This window comes from Cryptomeria japonica, chromosome 9 (genome assembly GCF_030272615.1).
Source record: "Cryptomeria japonica chromosome 9, Sugi_1.0, whole genome shotgun sequence".
Lineage (NCBI taxonomy): Eukaryota > Viridiplantae > Streptophyta > Pinopsida > Cupressales > Cupressaceae > Cryptomeria > Cryptomeria japonica.
The window spans coordinates 60,773,401-60,796,149 of record NC_081413.1 but is presented as its reverse complement, the minus strand read 5'-3'; the positions used below and the strand labels follow the sequence as shown (position 1 = coordinate 60,796,149).

The 22,749-nt window shown below is 33.9% G+C and overlaps 1 protein-coding gene across 1 annotated transcript; it reads right to left on the bottom strand.

Moving 5' to 3' along the window:
• Positions 1-12,333: 12,333 nt before the first annotated feature.
• LOC131858272 (phospholipase A1-Igamma1, chloroplastic-like) lies at positions 12,334-14,962 on the bottom strand. The gene is made up of 3 exons (XM_059211465.1): positions 14,695-14,962; positions 12,720-13,007; positions 12,334-12,578 (listed from the first exon to the last, which is right to left on the bottom strand). Exons 1-3 carry the CDS (start codon positions 14,960-14,962, stop codon positions 12,334-12,336), a joined length of 801 nt encoding a protein of 266 aa, XP_059067448.1.
• Positions 14,963-22,749: the final 7,787 nt, after the last annotated feature.

Here is a 22,749-nt window from a genome sequence, read left to right as displayed (position 1 = left end):
AGTTGGATTCATCCTCCTATGGGATGGATAAAAGCTAATTTTGATGGGGCATCCAAGGGTAATCCTAGGTCGGCTATGAGTGGGGGAGTGTTAAGATATCACTATGGTAATTTTCTTTCGGTTGTTGCACTCCCCTTGGGCTCTCAGTCCAATCACATAGTCGAAGCCATAGGAGCCTTCTAGGTCATTGATATTGCTAGCAAAATGAACATAAAACATATATGGATTGAGGGGGAATCAAATAACATTATCGAATGACTTCTAGGTAATTCCCCCCATCATGGACCATAAAAGGATGGATTGATGATGCCAAATCCCTTATTTCCAACTTTGAAAAGGTTAAAATCCCCCATGCATTTAGGGAAGCTAATGTGGTGGCTGATTATTTTGCCAATGAAGGATTCAAGTAAAGTGGCTAGCAAATGTGGCATTCCTATAATGAACTAAAAGTGGATATCAAAGACTTATTTGATTATGATGTCACGCATTGTAAAGTTGTCATTTCAAATAATGATTAAGTTGATCAGAGAAGGGTATTGTTTGATCACTCATTACTTTGGTGATATCTTAATTATATTTACAAGTTGCAAGGAGTGGCATGTTTTTTGGGTGCCTTGGTTTTGCTGTAATCTTTCTGCTAAGTTTATCTGCTCTGCTACTACCAAAAATGAAGTCTGTGAAAAAATGGGGGAAGAAGGAAGAGGGTTGAGCCCAAAAACTATGATAAGAATTTAAAAAACCATAAGGTATGGAGGCAAATTGATAGAGGAAGTATGAGACCTTACCAGGAGAAACTTCATGCCACTAACCCTCATATTGTGAAGTGTTTTGTCAAACATTTGTAGGAAGGAATAGTTCTCTTTGGGAGAAAAGTGAAAATTGATGAGAATCTTGTTGGGGAATTTACTAGCCTGCCTATATAGGGGATGAAGTTATTTCATGATAGAAAGATCTCTAACGAAGTAGTTATCAAATTTTCAAAGGTCAAGGAGGAAAGGGAAGCGCTTGTTAAAGTTTCAAACAAATATTTTGAGGCATATAGCATTAAGAAGATCTGGCGGGAGGTGATCAAGGTGGTAATGGAATACATTACTATGAATGGAAAAAATCACCTAATTCTACGGCTACCACTTAATCATCCTCAACCACTTCTGGCACAAGGTTAGAATTTCTTTTCCCTACTACTTTGTTGTGCTTTCAAAATCATTGTCTTAAGGAACACTACAAAAGCCCTAGGAATTTCCCTATCATGCATGTTGGTCTCATCCAACTTATTCATGAGAACTTTGCTAATATGCCAGCCCTGTCTAACCACATTTTGACCCCGGCCTAGGAAGGGTATGATACTGAAACTAGTTTTTTTTAGGGTAATTCTGATGGGGCATTCTGATTAGGAAGAGGAAATTAATCCTCCCTCCAAGAAGCCGCCTAAGAAAACTCCTTTGAGTAGGCATTCGGGTAATAGAGAACTCTCTGTGAAATCCAATTCCAAAGCTAAGATCATGGTGAAGGTCCCTCCTAAGAAGTTGGTTTCTTACTCTTAAGACTCGTCGAAAGAATCCTATGATACCTCTAATCTCTTTGAAGGATCCCACTCTTCTTACCCTACCACTGATAGAGAGAATAGGCCTATATTCCCCAAGGACCTCAAACCTGAAGACCATTACTTTAAACTGGACTGAGAATTTCTAGATGATATCTTGGCAATTGCCAGAAATGATGTTGTGGATTTGTTTAGGGTTATTTAATGGGTTTTTAATGAAATAAAAGATATCAATCTAAAGAACAAGACAATGGCCAACAAACTGGATGAATTTATAGAAAAAGGGTAGCCCCAAAATGGTGAAGGGGTAGTGTGGAATGAAGAAGAGAAGCTATAAATGGTAGAGTGTCTCCAAAGAACAATGGAACTTATTGAAAAACTTAAAAAGGAAAACGAGAAAATGACCATGCATCTCAAAGGGGAAATCTGTAAAATCATGGAAACAATGAATTCCATTATGAAGCAAAGGCTTAAAATTGTGAAGAACTTTATGACCACTATAAACACATTGGTGGATAAGTTGGACAAGTCCCAGAAGGGTTCTCTGATCATGGACCTCGATGCTGATAGAGAAAAAGGCTAGAAAGAGGAGTCCTGTCCCTCTAAGAGAACCAAAGAAAACCTTAAGAGAAAGGGAAAGTCTTCCACTTAGGAGTTCCATGACCTAAAGAAGGAGGTGTAAGAGATGAACATCCTTGAAACTAAGAATGCTGAGACATTAAAGTCCTTAGGTTAATGTGTTTCTAGTGTTAGCTGTTTGTTGTCTTTTGGTTAGGTCTATTGTCTTTTTGTCTGTTTGACAACCGTTCCATTTTAGTGGACTTTTAATATTTATTTTATTGTAGCCTGTAACTCGATGGTTTTGGATCCCTGTAAATCCCACTTTTTCCTTAATCAAAAACTATTCTTGTAATTAAATATTATCTTTTGTGTACTACAATTATTCTTTGCAAGGTCCCATTGAGTGGGAAAGCATAATTTGGCCAATGAAAAAACCTTTAGAAACATGTATGAAGTAGAAGAGAATTTAACTAGTTATAGTGTTGTAAGAAGAATTTATGATAGTGTAAAAGGTGTAAGAAAGTATCTTGGACTATGTGTCAAAAGGGGATAGCCTTTTTTTACCATAAGGAGTTGTTATTTTGTCTTCAAGTGAACTATTATTTCCTCTAAGTGAAGTTCAATGCCCAAGTCCATGGAAAATGTTTTGGAGCTTCTAAAAATATGTTAGTAATTTTGGACACCTATTATGAGGTATCTTTTGCATATAGCCCTCTTTTCTCATGGTTTTAGTCCATGGTATTGGAAACCATTCACTTTTCTTGTATTACTTTTGGCTATATATTAGAGAATGGAGTATAATAAAAGAATTATTTTTTAAGTTGAATAAATAATGAATTATAGTAAAAATTCAAGCATATAAATTGTATTGATGTGACTCTATTGAAGGATGAATACACTCTTTGGATCTCTTTGGGTGTGGGTATTTTTCTCATAATTGTTTTTCTATGTATATCTTATATAATGTTATGCGCCACTTTTTGTGACTTTTAGTTCCATCTATGATTTGTTACACTTATGTACTCAAATGCTTTGATTTTGTAGCATAATTTCTCTTGTAATTTTTATGCTATTTCTATAAATTCCTTGTACCAAAATAATATTTAAATACTTTTTAACAAAAAAAGGTAAAAATCTTATCCAAAGACATTTCATTCTACAATTTTCTCCATGTACTCTAGAAATTGCTTGAGTTCTACGTAAATATTATATCCTTTCAAAAACACTTTGTGAAGATTTGTACTAACTTAGAATTTAGGCTTCAAAATTATTCCAAGTTAATATTAAATAGATATCAAACCATTTAAATGGGTCAATAAATCTATTTTTTCAAGAGAGTGCCATTTTTTTGGTCACTGAGTTAGGCATAAGGGAGCCATACCCCATAAAATTAACTATAAAGTATAATTGATAAATTTAATACCTCAAAAATAGGGGTCCATAGCAATAACTAATTTTCTCAAACCTTCTTTGTTAACTTTCAATTGTTTCTTGTTTTAGTCCTTGTATGTTAGAGGTCAATTTTTGTGGTTTTTTATTTGTTGGTTGGTTGTAGGATGACTGTGTGTTTCCTGTTGATAGATCTTTGTACTCATGGTTTTGAAGTCCCTTAAAAACCTAATTTTTCCTTAATAAAAAAAAATAACTACTTTTTTCAAACCATCTATAGTGATAAATATTCTAAATACATTTATCACTATAGTAATTTTCAACCCATCATAACATGGGGGTACAATACCATTTTACAAAATGTCACAACACTTTCTAAAAGGATGCTTTCAAAAAAATTGGGTCTTTCTCTGTTTCTTAGATGATCTTAATGTCATTTGATGTGCAGGATTTAGAAGACGTAACTTCTTCCTCTTAACTTATATCCATTCTTTCTTTAATAAAGGATGTATCTTTATGTTTTTCTAAAAAAATTCTATTGTATTGCCACCACTATTCTCTAGGAATACTGTAGGTACAAAATATATAATTGATTAGTTGGATTCTTCTTTATCTTGTGAAATTTATGATCCTTTGAAGTGTCTTACAAATCAAGAGAAGAGAGAGTATTTGGTTTTGTATTAGCCAAGAGAAAACCCTAAGAGGGATTAGATTCTTGAGTATTGACTAGCATAGAAAAATAATAGGATACAAATCCAATCAAACAAGTAGGCATACCAAACATGGCATGGTTTCCTCTATCATGAGCTTTTATTTTTGGGCATTTAAGGGTAGAATGGCTTGTTGAGAAGCATTTCCGACTTCTAAAAACAATTATTTCAAAATCAATTGATTTCTTTTAGAATTTGCTGCCCTTTTAAAATAATATCAATAAGAACTTTGGAAAAGATCCATTTCTACACCTAAATGTATGTAAATGGAGCTTGCATAATTGACTATTTCCTATGGAGTACAATAATATTTAGACCATTTTGAATAGGTTCCAAACTCTCTAATTCCTACTAATTACAATGGGAGGTTGGGTAAACAAACCTAGATGTACACAAAAGTGAAAGTATGTATGTAAGGATCAAGAGATGGAAATCAAACCTCCATACATAGTGAATTCCCCTAAAAAAACAATGGGACGTTTATGACTACATTCTCTTTTTCTTTGAGAGAATCAATCTAAAGTAGTAAAAAACCTTTGCATAGGGATAAATGTAAACCTCTTCCTCCACGTCTTCTTTCCAGGTTGTTGTGATTTTCACACAAAATTTTCTTACATGATAGAAGGAATTTAAGTATTGTCTCTTTCATATGTTATTATTACCCTTGTAGTGTCTTGGGGTAGGAAGTGGTTGAGTGAGAATTTCTTCATGACTAAGGGTTTGATTTGTATATATATAAATTGTGGCCTACTCTCCTTAATCTAAATCATTGTCTTTGTAATAATGTCTAGTTGAGGGTAAGATAGGGATTTACCCTTTTTCTAATATTTTATTCTATCAATGATAAAGAGGTTGTGTTTTATAATAGAGTATAGCTGTGGTATATTCATAGTCTCTTGATTTTCTCTTGGTCTCTTATACCATTTAAATGATTTTATTGATGCAATGCTTGTTTGGGTAAGATTCCCTTATCTACCCTTATAATTCCTTTAGTAATTGATCTTATTAGACCACTAACAATGTTCTTGATCAATTCTTTAGGGTGAACATAGCCTTTAAGAATAATAATCTTACCTCATTTGCATGTGTCTTAGTGAAATTGATCTATCAAAAGATTTACTAGAGTGGTGTTTGAAAATTAAATGATTATGGTCTTCTAGACCATCTTAAGACATTTATTTATGATTTAATTATTAATTTTAAGAACTTGGAAACACTCTCATCCATTCCAAAATATTCTCCCTTTGGACCTAGTGATGCTCTTTCAGATCATTGAGCTAACATTCTTGAATCTCAACAACATATTTTTGATGTTCCTATTCTACTTTTATTTAACATTATTTAGTATTTGCGTATAGTTATACAATTAGCTGCTATTGTGATTATGTTGTTCGCACAACTATATTTCTCTAGATGCAAATATATATTTCCTTTTATAGGCATGTATAATATTCACCAAAATATAATAAAAAAATTTACCTTTCCCTTTCATATTGTATCAAAGCTACATGATGTATAAAATGTGGCCAAAAAAGTGTAGGCTATAAATTTTCATGGTCTCATGAACATATCGCCTGTGAGGACCTTATATGAATCATGTCTTTGTTGACGCTGAGAAGGAATTGATATTTTTATTAATCAGATAGGCGTGTTGGACCTGTGACAAGTAGTATATCACTAGACTCATAGGTATGAAGATGGCATTCTGATCTTAATGTCCGAGGCAAAATTTCTATGTTGCAACTAGGTTTTTTGCGATCACCTTCTATCTGTAACTTTTTGGTATGCTTTCCATTCGCACAAACACTATTCAATTTATTCCTATGCTTATTCCTTGAATATCCAAAAGAGACACATTCAAAGGATTTTTATTCAATATAATAAATGGATGTACTTGAACATGTGATATGAATCCGTTCCTATATGTAAGATCATATTTTTTTCCATTAACTTTCGTGTATCGAAATATATTGGCATGAAAGGTTCCTATATAGAAAGAGGTTGTCTAATTTAATTCATATTTTTATGCTTTCTTCCTGTGTTCATAGATTTGACAAATTGGATGATGCTCTTTAGGTGCAGGCATTAGTTAAGTCCAGGCGATTTCAACATTAACTCTTCCATTATTGACAAGCCTTTGAAAAATAGTTTTTTTCGATGTCTTAAGTTGTGTTTAGTAACATTTAAAATCTGTAATTTAAGATATGAAGATATATGGGTGTTGGAGTAATGCATTGGGTGTTGAGGAAAAATTTGGAAAGAAGGCAACATAAGAATAAGGTAGTTTTAGGTGGTTGCAGAAGTATCAAAAGTTAAGGTCTTGTTTGTTCTATTGGTAATTTAAGGATTTTTTGTTCTACTCCATTTTGGTTTATTTTAAGACTACTTATTTAGTTGTGGTTGAAAAGCTATTGCTATTGTGATTTTGTTTTTCTTTCTTTCTACTATGGCCTCCATTTGATGGTGTAGATAATGGGGGATCAGGTTAAGCTTGCATAAAGTAAAGATTAGAAGAAGTAGCAGGATGGAGATACATGTTCTGAAGGGGAGTAGATTGTATGAGGGGTCTTTAGAAAAGTAAAAAATTATGTGGATGAGCCATGGGGACAAGGTGGTCAAGAAACTATATGATCTTTATCCTATCCCATCGTAACCCATTTATCAAATGGGATGAAGATACTATACTATTTTTTTTTAATGTTTGTGGTATGGTTGATTAGGAACTAAAAGATGAAGTAGATGAGTGAACCCACCTTTTTAATATTTGTGGTATTGACATTGCTTCGAAACTACAAGATGAATTAGATGAGCGAATTCAAATAAGTAAAGTTATTAGTCAACATAACAATCATGTTATTTGTGTATTATTAGGTCATTGAACTTTTCTATTTTTGCAAACTATCAAAAATGTATTTGTTTCACTAGTGGAAAAATCACTAGGTTGGTGACAAATTCATCATGATTGAAATATTTTTTCAACATGTGAGAACCAATAGAAACATCACATAGAATGGACTAATTAATTACAATTTAGTTTTTCCAAAGCTTTCATGTTGTTGCCTCTGATAATATGATGAAACTATAAGGATTCGGTCAACTACTGAGGGGGGGGGGGTGAATTAGTAGATAGAACATATACTAAACATTCACCAAAATTAATTCCAACTTAAAAACAACTTGCTAAACTAACTAGTTTAGTCACTGTATCAAAAAATGCAACTTCACTATCAAACTTTACTGGTTGATCAAAAACATCAATGATACAATGCAACAAATCTGAAACTCACATACCATTTAACTAAAACATTAAACCACTTCACTTATATTAGTAATAGCTCATTTTAGATCACTTACGATCATCTAAACATATCTAAGTGGATTTACCAGTTAATCATATCAACCATATAGAAACACATCCACAAAATCATTCACCACTTGACACAATGATTTTTCACATGGAAACCCAAATGGGAAAAACCACAATGGGGATGAATACCCATAAGTATTTTGAACTCTTCTCAAGATCGCCCTATTAGGAGACAAGCCTTGTTAGAAGCTTATACAATAATTAGCTGTTAAGAAAAGGTCCGGTTAAGGACCACCCGGTTAAGGGATTGACTACAATACCCTGTTAAAGGCAATACTTTGTTAGGAGTAACCTCAGTCGAGGATTCTAAATCCAAACTAATGAATCACCTGGTTAGAGGATTTAGACATCACCAAGCCTGTTAAAGCTTAGCCGGTTAGGGGATTTAACAGTTGTAATTGTTAGAGAACAACAGGGTCTTAGTGATCTAGAAATAGCACTTCTCTGCTTATTTAACTCCTTTTAAGCTCCTATCTTCCTTCACAACATTCTATAGACACTCCTTTTGGTTCGACAACAATCACACTACCACACTTAACCCAAATTGCCAACACAATTATAAAATAACTCATCGACCTTATAAGCAAATACAATAGGTCGGTAACACATCACAAAATCTAAGATCTCATAGAGATTACAAATATATTGGTTCGAACATGACCATTGGATTACATAGCAATCAACTACACATAGTTCTAGACAACCTTGACCGCTCCTGCATCACCGCTCATCGAATCATATAACTCATCACATGGTTTCCACTTTATATTTTGCACTTGCTCATTCCCAAGATAAACAATTATCTTCACATGCTAAATTCACTTTGAAATTCATCATGTGCATAATGCATATATGCCATAATCATCTCCGATCACTATTCAGTCATACATCATCATAACCAATTCACCAAGCTCCATCAATTAGGGTTTTGCATATCAACTGGTTAGGGTTACTGATTGACCACTCTACTTGAAATACCAATATTGATTTACAACACTGCTTTACTACCGGTTGCATTACTGCATCACTAACAGTTGTAGTACAACTCCATTACCAGTTACTATTGACATGAATGACAAAACTATACTTCATGCAATGTCAACAATCTCCCTCTTTGGCATTGATGGTAATGCAAATATCAATACCACTTGATTGTGATGATTGAGAGTAATGCACATACACAGGTATAGGAACCTTGGTTTATATTTTTCCATGTACTCTCCTTCAACTGTATGTTCATGTCTTCAGCTGGTAACTGGCTAGAGTTCTTCTCCCCCTTTGACAACAATGCCAAAGTGAAAGCAAAACATACAATGTTATACTTAACTGTTCTGCAACTAGTTGCTCCCCCTGTGGAGTAGCTCCACTCAACACCAATCCTTCTTCAAGATTTCCAATAGTCTCCGGGACTGATGTCTTCCAATTTGCTCAATGAATTTCATGTAGGGGTACAACCCCTAGCTTACCTCTAAGATACTCAAATGTCACCTTAGGTAGAGGTTTAGTAAAGATATCTAGAAGCTATTGTTTAGAAGAATCATGCTCTATTGACACATCTTTACTCTTCACTTTCTCTCTCAGAAAAAGATACTTCAGCTCAATATGCTTGGTTCTTGAATGCAACACTAGGTTCTTTGAAATTTTTATTGTACTAGTGTTATCACAGATAATCATTACCCATTTTGAGATTTTCAAATTGAAACCTTCCAAAATGTGTTTCATCTAGAATGCTTGAGTACAATTCATATATGTTGCAACATATTCAATTTCTATAGTTGATTGGGAGATACAACTCTGTTTCTTGCTGCTCCATGACACAAGTCTACCTCTAATAAAAAATGCTCCTCCACTTGTACTCTTCCCGTCATCAACATTGCCTACCTAGTTTGCATTTGTATATACTTTTAAATCAAAGTCTCCTGTGTATGGATACCATAATCCATAATCAATTGTGCCTTTCAAATATCCAAATATTCTTTTAGTTGCTACTATGTATGTCTCCATAGGACTTTTCTAAAATCTGACAACTAATCCAACTGCATGAGCAATATCCGTTCTACTATGAACAACATAATATAGTTTACCTATCATTGACCAGTTCTCCTTTTCATCCACTGATGCAGAATCATCCTCTTTTGATAGTTTACAACCTGTAACCATTGGTGTCCCAACTAGTTTACAATCTCCCATTCTGAAAGTCTTCATTATCTCTTTCACATATTTGGAATGTGTGATAAAAATACCATTCTTCATCTGTTGAATTTGTAAACCTATAAAATAATTTTATCTCTCCCACCAGAGACATCTCAGATTCACTTTTCATCTCATTAGCAAAGTCATCACACATGTCATCATTGCCTCCAAAAATGATATCATCCACAAATACCTCACTAACTAGTATCTTATCTCCTTCAGTCTTGAGATATATATTTTTGTCTTCACTGGTTCTCTGAAAACCTATCTTCACCAAGTGAGAATGTAGTTTTTCATATCATGCTCTTGGTGCTTTCTTTAGTCCATATAGTGCCTTGTGTAGTTTGCATACCATATCCTTTGCTTCAGTCAATGCATAACCATTTGGTTGTTCAATGTAGACTTCCTCTTCCAATATTCCATTTAGAAATATTGAGTTCACATCCATCTAGTATACCTTGAATCCTCTGTATGGTGCAAATGCAAGTAGAGTCCTAACTCCTTCCAATCTTGCCATTGTGCATAACCTTTGCTTACCAATCTAGCTTTATTTCTTAATACTACTCCATCTTCATTTAGTTTATTTCTGAATACCCATTTAATACCTATTATATTCTTGTTCTTCGGTCGTGGTACCAATGTCCATGTATTATTTTTCTCAATCTGGTCAATTTCTTCTTCCATCGCCTTGATCGATTGATCATCTCCAAAAGCTTCCTTTGTTATTCTAGGCTCAATAGTGGAGATCATATAAGAATTCTCTCTTATTCTTCTTCTGGTTAACACACCAGCATCTTTATCTCCAATAATTTGATCATGATTATGATTGAGCCTAATATACCTTGGAATAACATGATCATGGTCTTTAGGTTCTTCTTCTCCACTTTCTTCATCCACTGTAAAATCTACCTGTTTTGGTTGAATTGGTGCTGCAGTATTCATTTCACCAACTTCTGACTTCACCAGTTCTGGTTCCAAAATTAGAATGTATGGTTCATCTTCCTCCTTCTCCTTACTGATTTCTCCCAAAACTTCAGGATACTCATCCACTCGGACATTAGAACTTTCAATGATCTTCTTGTTCCGGTTGTTGTAATATTTATAGGGTTTTCTCTTGGTGGAGTAACCAAGAAATATGCCTTCATCACTCTTAGCATCAAACTTACCAGCATAATCACCTATTTTGATAAAACATTTGCTACCAAAAATCTTAAAGTAACTAACATTAGGTGATCTACCATACCAGTATTCATAAGGGGTTTTATCATTACCTCTTTTAACCAGTATCTGGTTCATTGTGTAAATAGTTGTACAAACAACTTCTCTCCAAAATGTCTTACCTACACCTCTTTCAATTACCATAGTCCTTGCAACTTCAACCGTAGACCGGTTGTTCCTCTCTACAATACCATTCTGCTATAGTGTTCTAGGTGCAATAAGCTACCTCTTAATTCCACTATCTTCACAGTATCTAGTGAATTCCTTTGAAGTAAATTCACCACCTTGATCGGTTCTTAAGCACTTAAGGTTTCTTCCACTTTCTTTTTCAACTAAGGCTCCGAATGCCTTAAACTTGCTAAAAATTCTTGCTTTGTCCTTCAAGAATGTGACCCACATCATTTTTGAGCACTCACCAGTAAAGATCATAAAATACTGACCAGCTTGAATATTACTATTCCTTATTGGTCTGCAGAGGTCGGTATGAACCAAATCTAGCAAATGTTCGACTAAGAAAAATTTACTTTAGAAAGTTGAGTATGTCATCTTCCCTAACTGACATTCCTTGCATAGAGCATTTTGAGGTTTGTCTAACTAAGGAAAACCTCTTACTGATTTGGACTTCCTGACTTTTACAATGTTATCAAAATTTACATGATAGAATCTTCGATGCCAAAGCCAACTATCTTCTACTTTTGCAATTAAAAAATTGTTGACTATAGAATTTAAATCAAACAAGTTACCTCTGGTCTATTTGTCAGTTGCTATCAGTTCACCTTTGCTTCCATAAATCTTGCAGACTCCATTCTTGAATTTCAGTGGGTAACCTTTGTGATTGAGTTGAGCAACACTAAAAAGATTGTGTTTCAGTCCTTCAACCTAGTAGATATCATCGAGACTACTTTTACCATTCAGAGAGATGGATCCCTTTCCTTTCACCATGCACGGGGAGTCATTTCCAAATCTCACCAGACCTCTATCAAACTGCCTCGAAGTAAGAAACTTACTCCGGTCACCGATCATGTGGTGCAAACAACCAGTATCTATAATCCACTCATCTGAACTATCCATGTGAGAGACCAATGCCTTCTGATTTGACATCTCCTCTTGAATAGAAACAAAGAAAATGTCCTCATTTGCATCATCCTCATATTCTTCATCTATATTTCCTCCATCCCACTGCAATGAGACAATCTCTTTTACCTTCTCCATCCTCAGATTCTTCATCTATATCTCCATCTATATTTCCTCCATCCACTCCAATCTCCCGTGTTGAGAAAATGATAAGTTTCCTACACGTGGAGAGGCAAAGGCAAAGACCGTGACAGGTATTGACCTAATGTAATATTCATTCATCGCCATTGTTTTATGTCATATGCACTTATGGTTGCCAGCGCAGCTCCCAAGCTGTGTCTAGTAAACGTTATAATCACATCTTCATCTTTGAAATTATTCAATAACCTTTTCATTTCAACCACAACAATCTCTCTTGCGCTGAGCCTAAATCTTCCGTATCCTTCGTCTATTGAGGTATAACATGTTAAAAACCCCTTCTCTATCCGAACATCAGGTTTGAAAGTAGCTTCGATGTTGGATTCTACATCCACGCAACAACTTTGTCACGCCTACCCAATCTTTTTATCTCATTTGGGTCTGTGCAAACAATAATATATCCCATCCATTTCTTGTCGAAATAGGATTCCATTATTGGCATATATATATTCGGTGACTTGATAACCACGCCCACATTTCACAGATTCCAATCTCTGTCCGAGTGACCTTTTGGAGCTCTTGCAATTCCCATAGTATTGAGAAGACCGACTATTACAAAATGCGTCGTAGCAGTGTTGTGCAAAATTACCATATCTAAGTATTTCTGCTTTAAGGAGCGGATCAATGGGATCGAGAAAGCCCTCCCAGTTATTTGCACCCTGGATATCTTGCCACATATCCCCAATTTGCAGTTGGTCTTTGCATATTCCACCCTCTTTCAGTTCTTTACTTTTTAGAGAGCCATTGCCAAGACCTAATTCAGAATTTACGATAAATTATTAGCTCTGATACTTTTATATCGAATTGAGTTTACAGAAATCTCAACTGTTGAGACGATGGTCAATAGACGTTTAGATTAGCTGATACAAACGCAGAATGGTGTGAAGTATATATATTGAGTATTTTGAATATTAAAACCTACCATTCTTAAATATACTCTTCAACGTACAACTGGGTGACATGTCCTGTGGGATTCAAACCTTCCATTCTCAATGCATATAAACATCCATCTCGCTGACCTTTCATGTTTTTGAGAGACTACGCACACGTCTTTAAAAGTATAACCGTGAACGTTTCTATACTATTTTCCAAATGATATAAAACTAAAACATTTTATTTAAAAAATATAATAGACAAATAGATTAAAACAATGTAATAGATGATTGACCCTTAAAGCTATTACATTTAATATTAAACAAATGGGGTTGTATGATAAGGATAATGTTTTTATATTAATTAGAAATTGTGTTTGATATTCATTGGATAAGTCTTTGTTATTAGTACTTGTCGTTAGGTTAGTACGATTGCAATCGGTTGCACCCAATTTTCATTAACTCGATATTATTCAATTGTTTTTCTGCCAATTAGATCTATGAATTTTTTTTTTCTATCTTTATTTTTTAATTTTTAAATAGTTAGATGCATGATTTTTCAAGTTTTCAAATTACACAAATTATTTTTCTTCAATCTAATTGGCTCAAATAATTTGCTTCTTATTACCAAATTTTCCGGATCCACTTTCCACATGAGTTTGTTTTTTAGGTAAATTTTGAGATCATTAAAATAATATTTAGTATGTTTTAGTGTTCTTTTCAAATCTGTACATAAATCTATAAATTTTTTAAAACTTTATTTTAATTATCTTCATACAATTAGAATAGAAACATTTCATAAATTTGATATATCTTACTACCATGACAAATAAATTTTTCCTTTATTATTGAAACTATAAAACTAATTATATACTAATTGAATGTTAATTTAAAAAATGGATTCTCTAATATTCAATAAGATTACACATATTTATAGATAATATAGATAAGATTAAATGAACTAACTTAAAAAATAATTTAAAACTAATTCAAGTTACATAATCTATACATAATATTTTCCCTAACACTAATGCACATTGAACCTAAACCTAATACTAAATCAAGTTGACCTAATACCCTAAAGTAAACACTAAAATTAAAACTAAATTTTAAAAACCATAAATGAATTGTACAATAACCCTAACCCTAATTGTATAAAAAATTGAATCCCAATATTCAATATAATTAAACACTAAACCAAATTTTATAGTAACTCTAAACTTAATTAAACTCTTAAAAAATTGATTTGATATATAGTTTTTATAAAGATAAATAGCTTTTACAGGACCCTGAAACCCATTGTATTACAGACCAAGGCCAGTGGCCAACTAGACGGAAAAACTAAGCAAAATAGGGGACAAACCCCACACAAACCAAAAGCCAAAAAACAAAAACAACTGAACCAAAAAACAAGGCAAAGCACTCAACTAAGAGAGTCCATCAATTTAGTATTTTTATGAATAATCCTCTTATAAATTTTCTCCAAATCCTCCATGATGAATTTGTAGGTTCCTTGGTCCTGGCTCTGGCTCTTCGTTCTAGTGCAAGGACTCGAGCTAGTCTTCCCACCAGCAGCACTCTGTCCACCATCTGATGTAATTTTTTTCTGCTTTTCCCCCAAGGGAGGGTCATTGACGATGGTCCTAGTTCTATAATCAATCATCATGGAATTAATTTTTTCCAACCCATCAACACTATTGTTCATCTCCTGCCTACTAATTTCCACTAGATTGTTCAGGTTTTCCTTGATCTCACGCACATCCTCTTCCATCTTCTCAATCCTATGCTCTTGGTCAACCTTCATAGTTTCCACATCCTGAGAAATTTTCTTGATCATACTCATGATCTTCTCAGTTTTACTGGGCCAGGGGATTCCGTGAAAGTGTCAACAATTCCTTTAATCCATCTTTTAGGGATCCAATCAACAGTTCTCCTAACTTCTAGTAGCCTCCAATAGGATATTTCCCATCACCCTCTCCTCCTGTATCTCATCTTTATTTTTCTTAATCGCAAACCCCTGTTTCTCATCATTCACCTTAATAGAGATGTCCAACCTAATCTCATGGTCTGGTAATTTAGACCCACCAATTTTGGTTAGTTTCATTTTCTTTTTGGTGGGTGGCTCTAGGTCTTGCATTTTCTATTGCTAGATTTAAGCTTACTAGCCGCCCACCATGGAGGATTGATTTTTTTGCTACTATTAGTTCTTGGGGTCAGCATAAGGTCCCCTTATTTATTTGGTCTATACTTAGGGTCCTCCATATCCTTGATATCATGCCAATCCATGACAATACCAATGTCATCCTCATCCATCTTTGTCTCAAAGACCAACTGCACATCAGGGTTAGAGGAGGAAATGTGGGTTTTATCCTCGGGGGAGGGTTTCACTTCATGAGCTTGGGCATATTCCTTAATCAAAAAGATAAGCCCTTCATGAATCATAAAAGTCAGAAATAGCCTCCTTGCCTGACTTTCTGTCTCTATAGATTTTTTTGCGTTTCATATCCAGACTAGTAAAAGTGGCAACCAGGTTTTCATCCACTTGAATCTCCGCACTAAAGGCAGTGAGTACACCCTTATTCCAACCTTTAAGAAATATTTTCCTAACAATGGCAGAATGACCATGTAGTCTCTCCAAAAAGGGCACCATCCCACCGTCAAATATTTCGTCCAAAACCTCCTTATTCTTTTGCAAATTATCATAGGTTGTGGGTTCAAACCTATTATTTTCCCCTCCCATTCTCTAGCTTGAGAAAATTAGAGACTCCAAAAAAACCAAGAGGAAAGCAAACCAGAAATAGGGCAAACTGAAAGTTCTAAAACTTCTCAATGTGGTAATAATTTGAAAAACCACCCCAACGAATCCCATCCCATCATAATATTTCATCATAAATTTCATTGGCAAGGCCGAAGATTTTGACATCATTTCTTTCCAGGTCACATAGAGTTTGCAGGAAGGTTTCCTCTCCTCGCTACCATTTACCTACCACATTACCCACCTCTAGGTTGGCCAAATGATTCGCCAGTTTGTTTCCTTCCTGGAAAATGTGTGAGATCTTGAAATCCTGCAGGCTGGCTATCATATCAAGACAATCCTTGATTAAGTTTTAAATAGTCTAGCTAGGCATCGTACATCCCTTAATTTATTTAACAATGTTAAGCGAGTCACTTTCTAGCTAGACCTATTTGAACCCCTGCTTACTCGCCATGTGTAGACCTATGTAGGTGGCGGCAGCCATCGCAAAATGGTTAGTCTGGGTGGCCAAAGGGAGTGCCACCATAGAGACCAGAATATTCAAATGGTTCCTCGCCACTTTCCCATAGCTAGCGGGTCCAGGATTTCCTTTGGCTGCCCCATCAATATTAATTTTGATCCACCCTAGAAGAGGCATATTCCAAGAAAAATTCTCTCTACTATGTTTGATTTTATAAATAGGAATAGATATATTCCAACATATCTTCCACAGCTTGATAGTATCCCATTCCTCTTGGCTAGAATCAAGAGGAGGATCATCTTTCCTACCAGGACAGTAATTAAGAATATTTTTGTTAATAGCATTCCTTATTCTAATAGCCACCACAAGAGCAGTGTACTCCATATCTTTGAAAACCCTATTATTCTTTTCCTTCCACAAACCCCAAGCAATATAAGGTAGGGATAAGTTCCATAGAATACCAATCACATGGTTTTCATAAGGGCACTTCCACTCGAACCAGAAGTTCTGAATAGAAATAGGGGGGACACAAATAATATTCCATGGGTTGAAAAAGAAGGCCCAAATGTCATTAGCATAGGAGCAATGTATGAGAAAATGATCAACATTATCGACTTCTTCTTTACATAAAAACCATATATTAGTGATGGGGATCCCACGTTTACAAAGATTATCAATGGTAGAGATCATCTTTTACATGAATGACCAAAAGAAGATATTAACTTTATGAATTAAGAGTTTATTCCAAACTCTAGCCCAAAAGGGGGGAGGAGAAACAGACCCGATGATGATTCTAAAAGCATCTGCCACCAAAAACCTCCCCGAGGTAGAACCATTCCAAATAACCACATCTTCCACTAGAGAGGATGGAATGATGATCAGGTTTAGCCAAGAAAACAAAGGAGATAGAGAAGCATCCAAGGTTCTGAGGTCCACCCAAACTCCATTACTGATATAATCTGCAACCCAAGTTCCAATCGAATTAATGCATTTCTCTTTAAATTGTGAATCCCATACTAATTCAGACAAACGTCCCTCTCCTGTCCACCAATCATCCCAAAACCTTATATTTCTACCATTTCCGAGAACCCATAAGATTCCTTGAAAAATAATGGAAGAGAATCTGAAGAAATTATTCCAAAGACTAGAGACAAAAGTCAGGAGGGAATAATTTTCCATCATTCTTTGGAAACCTTGAATTTAGTATTTTTCCATGAAAATATCAATCCATTCATTGTTCTCTTTTAAACATCTTCATAGTTGCTTATCCATTAAAGATATTTTAAAGTCTCTCAGATATCTAATATCCAGGCCTCCCTATTTCTAGGAAAACAAACTTGATCCTAGGCGACCAAATGAAGCCTACTCTTGGATTCAGAACCCGACCAAAGGAAGTGCTTGTGTATACTTTCCATTCTATCAGCAAATTTGGTCGGGATTTTAAACAAGCTCATAGGATAGATGAGAAGGTTTTGATGCGATGCCTTAATTAATTGAAGTTTACCCGCTTTGCTTAACAAGGCTCCTTTCCGACCAGCCAACTTCCTTTGAAATATATCAATCAAACTAGACCAGAAGGAGTCTGGGGCAGGTCCCACACACAAGGGCTGACCCAAATATGAATAAGGGAGAACACCCATCTTACAGCCCAAAATATTATTGATACTATTTATTGCTTACATAAATTTATAAAAGCAATAGCTTTACTAAGCCTCTCATTTATTTACTACATTTATATGTTCTAGTTTGATTGGATTCTTAGATTAAACCTATTCATTAATTATAATTAATACAATATCAGTTATTAATCTCTTCTATTTGGTAATTGTTTGAAAAAAAACAAATTTGATTACTATTACAAATATACACGACAAGTACTCGCCACTACGTGCTACTTGTTTTGGATGAAATTGTATTTGGTTAATTTTCTAATTGATTATTATGATTAGTATATATTTTTGTTATGAAAATAGTAAACCTAGAGAGGCCTAGAACTTTACATATCCACAACAAAAGGTGATAGAACCAAGGGCTCACGAATAGTGAGAACCCATGAACGAAATCCTACTGCCTAAAAAAGGAACCCAACAGTAACCACTAACACTAGCAAACCCAAAAACTAGAACCAGACACCACACACAACAAGCCAAAGCAACAAACAAACAAAAATGCTAATTTATTTTATTTGATACACTTTAGGTGCTCAGAAGGATTTAGATATCTTTTGGTAACTTTTATTTCTAGAATTTTGCTTAAAGGAATTTCTTTGACTAATTTTCTAAGTCAATTGATAAATTGACACTTTTTTGATGACTATTTTCTCACCATCTTAGAGGATTAAGGTAACGTGAAAAAAATCCTTTAAAAAACTAAATATATTTTTAAAATCATTAGGTTTGAATTTTTAATGAAAACAAAATAAATATAATGGGAATTGATTTTCTCTTTTAAGTGTGGAGCTATATTGATCATCAAGACATTTTTAGGTTCTTGATCTCATTAATTTCATTTTCAAAGAATTCAAGTTCTTTTTATGGTAGGTGTTTATCTAGAAAATAATTTTAAAATAACATACTTAATTAGCAAGTCTTCTTTTCTGTAAAAAAATATAAGTTTATACAAATAATTTGGCAACTACTCGTTATGCTACTCCACTTGTTATGTTAATTCTAAAACTTCTTAGGGAAATTTTTAATACTTTCTCTAAGAATGATTTATGTTTCTAACAAGTATCAAGTGAAGTAGTAATTTTTTTTATCTCCCTAAAAATCCTAGAGAGTTAAGCTTGATATTTATTCAATAATAAGTTTTATCCTTGTATACATAGTAGAGATTTTTGAAATCGAGAAGGAATATAAAATATCGATGTATCACTACACCTCAAAAATTACAATGTAAAATATTAGAACCTAGGAATGGATGCATATCAAAAAATTTCTAAACATGGTTGAGCTTTCTCATATCTTATAGTGATATTGTGTAAACCCAACCTTATATTGGATTTATCTATAATTCAAGTGGACTGTACTTTTATTAAATACTTTTCTAATGATACCCCATAATTTAATCATGCTTTAAATATCCCTAAAATTTCTAGAAAACTCTATGTTTTGAAGCCACACTAGTACATTAGGAGCGGTTTTCCGATGACCTATGGGATTTGTTTTGTTTTGTCAGATTAATTTGGCTTTTTTTTCAAAATTTACCTCATGTTCATCAGAATTCCGACGTGTTAAAATTTTACGTTGGAATTTGGATGAAAAACTAACGAAAATTTCCAATTGGCTATGGGATTTATTTTGCTTTGTCAGATTAAATTTTTTTTTTAAAAGTATACCCTGTGTTGATAGGAATTCGAACATGTTGAAGTTTCACGTTGGCATCCCAACGAACACAGATTTTTCCTATTGATCGGCATATGTTGGTCTGATGATTTTCACAGCCTCTTGATTTCTTCATACTCATCGGGATAACATAAGCCAATGACCTCTCTTCATAGCCTCTTGATTTCTTCTTACTCATCGGGATAACCTTTGCCAATGTGTTTTACTTCTGTCAGTGTCGAATGTGATAATTCTTACAGATAGCATCATCGGCTATCAACAATACAAGATTTCTCCATTGTCGCTAGTTTGTGTTCTACCGATGGACTTCATCAGTGTATTCTATCCTAATCACATGCTTCTACTTGTGTGTTACCATCAAGTTGAATTTTGTTGATCATACACATTTCATATTTCATGTCAAAATTTCGACGAACATGTGGTATTTTAAAAAAAAAAGTAATTACATGCCCTGGTTATACATGGGCTTAGGGTGCAAAAATTGGGAGGAAGTGGGCACAATTGCTGCAGATAGATGCTTGGTAGCAACTATACAAGAGGTTGGTCCTTTCATTCTTGTCATCAATATTTTTTGCAAGTTTCTTTGCTTTCCTTGCATTCTCTTGTTCACTTTATTTAATGGTATCGACTTTTGCAAAATATTAATGCTCAACCTCCTTAACCTCTCCAATCTGTGACTACCAGTTATAAAGACAAGTTGTTGGACATACCGATCTCCCTAGTTATGATTCACTATCTTTTCGTCATCAAAATATTTAGTTCTTAAAAATATTTAATATCATCTGAGATTAATCCATCACAAGGAAGTCCATACATCCGATAAATTGTCTTTACTATCCATTCCTCAAATTTGATATAATTTGATCTTATGTAACAAGAATCCCAAATAGATGTCCACAATTAAACAAGTTCCTCCTCCCCTTGGTTGTTTCTGACGTTAAGCCTCAATTTCTCAAGCAACATACCCATAAAATGTCTATATAAAAAGATTAAATGAGTCAATAATGAGTAAAACTTAAAATTAGGTCAATTATTACGGCACAATTGTTGCAGATAGATGCTCGGTAGCAACTGTACAAGAGGTTGGTCCTTTCATTCTTGTCATCAAGATTTTTTTGCATGTTCCTTTTCTTTTCTTGCATTCTCTTGTTTGCTTTGTTTAATGTATCCGCTTTGGCAAATTATGGATCCTCAACCTCCTTAACCTCTCCATTCTGTGGCTACTAGTTATAAAGACAAGTCACTTCATAGCTTCTATATGGGTCAATAATTATTTGCGACTGTAAACCCTTCCAACCCTCAAAATACCCCTTTGTATGGAAGCAACTTTTCTAGGTAAAAGGCCAGCTACAAATTATAGAGGAGAAAACATCCATTCATGTGATGCTGCTAGGTTTATATCAACACCAACTTGGTTGGTTACTATAACCATTACCTGTTCAACAACTTCATACATTTCATCTGGACTAAGGAAATGTTCCAGTGAGTGAAGCTTCAATGATAATATCTCTTTGTCAAGACCATATAATGTTGCAACCATGGCCAATGGATTCAGAAGATACTAACAACGAGCCACAACACTCATCACAATCACATAAATTTTTCCCTACACATTGAATTCATCATCATAGAACAAAAGGTGAAATGAGTCCTAATGGATATTGGTTCTATCATGCATAATCGTTTTGAGTTGGAGGCTTGAAATATGAATAATTTATCTCATTTTATTTGTTAGTTGTGTATTTTGTTATGTGTTAATAGAAATCTAGGTAATGTATAGAACTTTAAAAGAGAGTAGAATCTAATCAAACACTATATTTCATTTGATGTTATCAATAATTTTAACTAGTTTTCTTCATAATGTTTATCTTGTATAGTTTATCTTAATATTATCTTTCTTGTATCCTATAGCAAGTTTGGAAGAATTATCATAACTTTCATTTGAACCGTTGGATCTTTCTATAAATTGGAGGATAAGTTTGTAACAATTATATCAAGAGACTGACTAGAGCGATTGGCTTCATTAAAAGGTAAGGGTATCCTTTGTCATGTTTGTCTTCCTTAAAGTATGATTGGTGTCTATTATGTTTTTTAGAGTATTTGGGTATTTACTTGATTAATTAAACATTATTTGTTTAATTATTTAAGTTCCCTTTATCTCTTTTACACTTAAGCTAACTTTACGTGCATATAATTAATTGTTTTAATTAATTATTATGTACAAACCTAGGTTTTCCCTTTTAGGGTTTCTTGACCTATTAAAGGTTGAGTTCTTTCTTTTCATTATATGAAGAAGGATTATTATTGTTAATACATTTTGGAGATTATTGAGCTCTCATCTTTTGGAGCATATTTTTCCTGTGTATTCTTTCCTTCTGTGATTTGCTTCATTGCTTCTCCTTGTAATAGGTTTTTTAGCTTGCAGAGATTATTTGGGCTCCTGTGGTGTTGTATTTTCTCAACTCCTATAAAGTTGTTGTCTTGTAAGGGTGTTTTGAAGATTCAGAAGAGACTTTTGATGGGTATTAATCCCATTGTTGTCAAGTATGCCTGATTGGAATTGAATGTTTCCAAGGTTTATGTGCATTAGAGGAAAAATGATTCCTGAGATTGTCACTTCAATTAAATAATTATTGAAAACTTTGAATTGCTTGCTTGTAAATGAATTCTTTAAATAAAAGGTTACTTTATTATAAGTATGATTTCCTAATTGAGATTTCTCTAAAAACACCTGATTAAATTATCTTCAAACAATAGTAGACTAGTGCCTTCACCCCTGACATAACGTTGCAGTTAGTCTTACTGAATTAACTTTTCTCTGAGAGACCAATAAGATAGAATGAAGCTTGACATCCAATCCTTCAAAATGATAATCAAACTAAAACTTAACCCAAACTATAATAATATAAGATAGCACATTTAAACAATATAAATGAATAGATTTATCATAGGGAACTAATCAAACAATCAAAAAGATAAATGCCTTCAGAGATGAAAAACACTTGATCTTTGTATTGAAATAAAGATAAGATAATCAACTAATTCCATATAGCACAATGTATTTT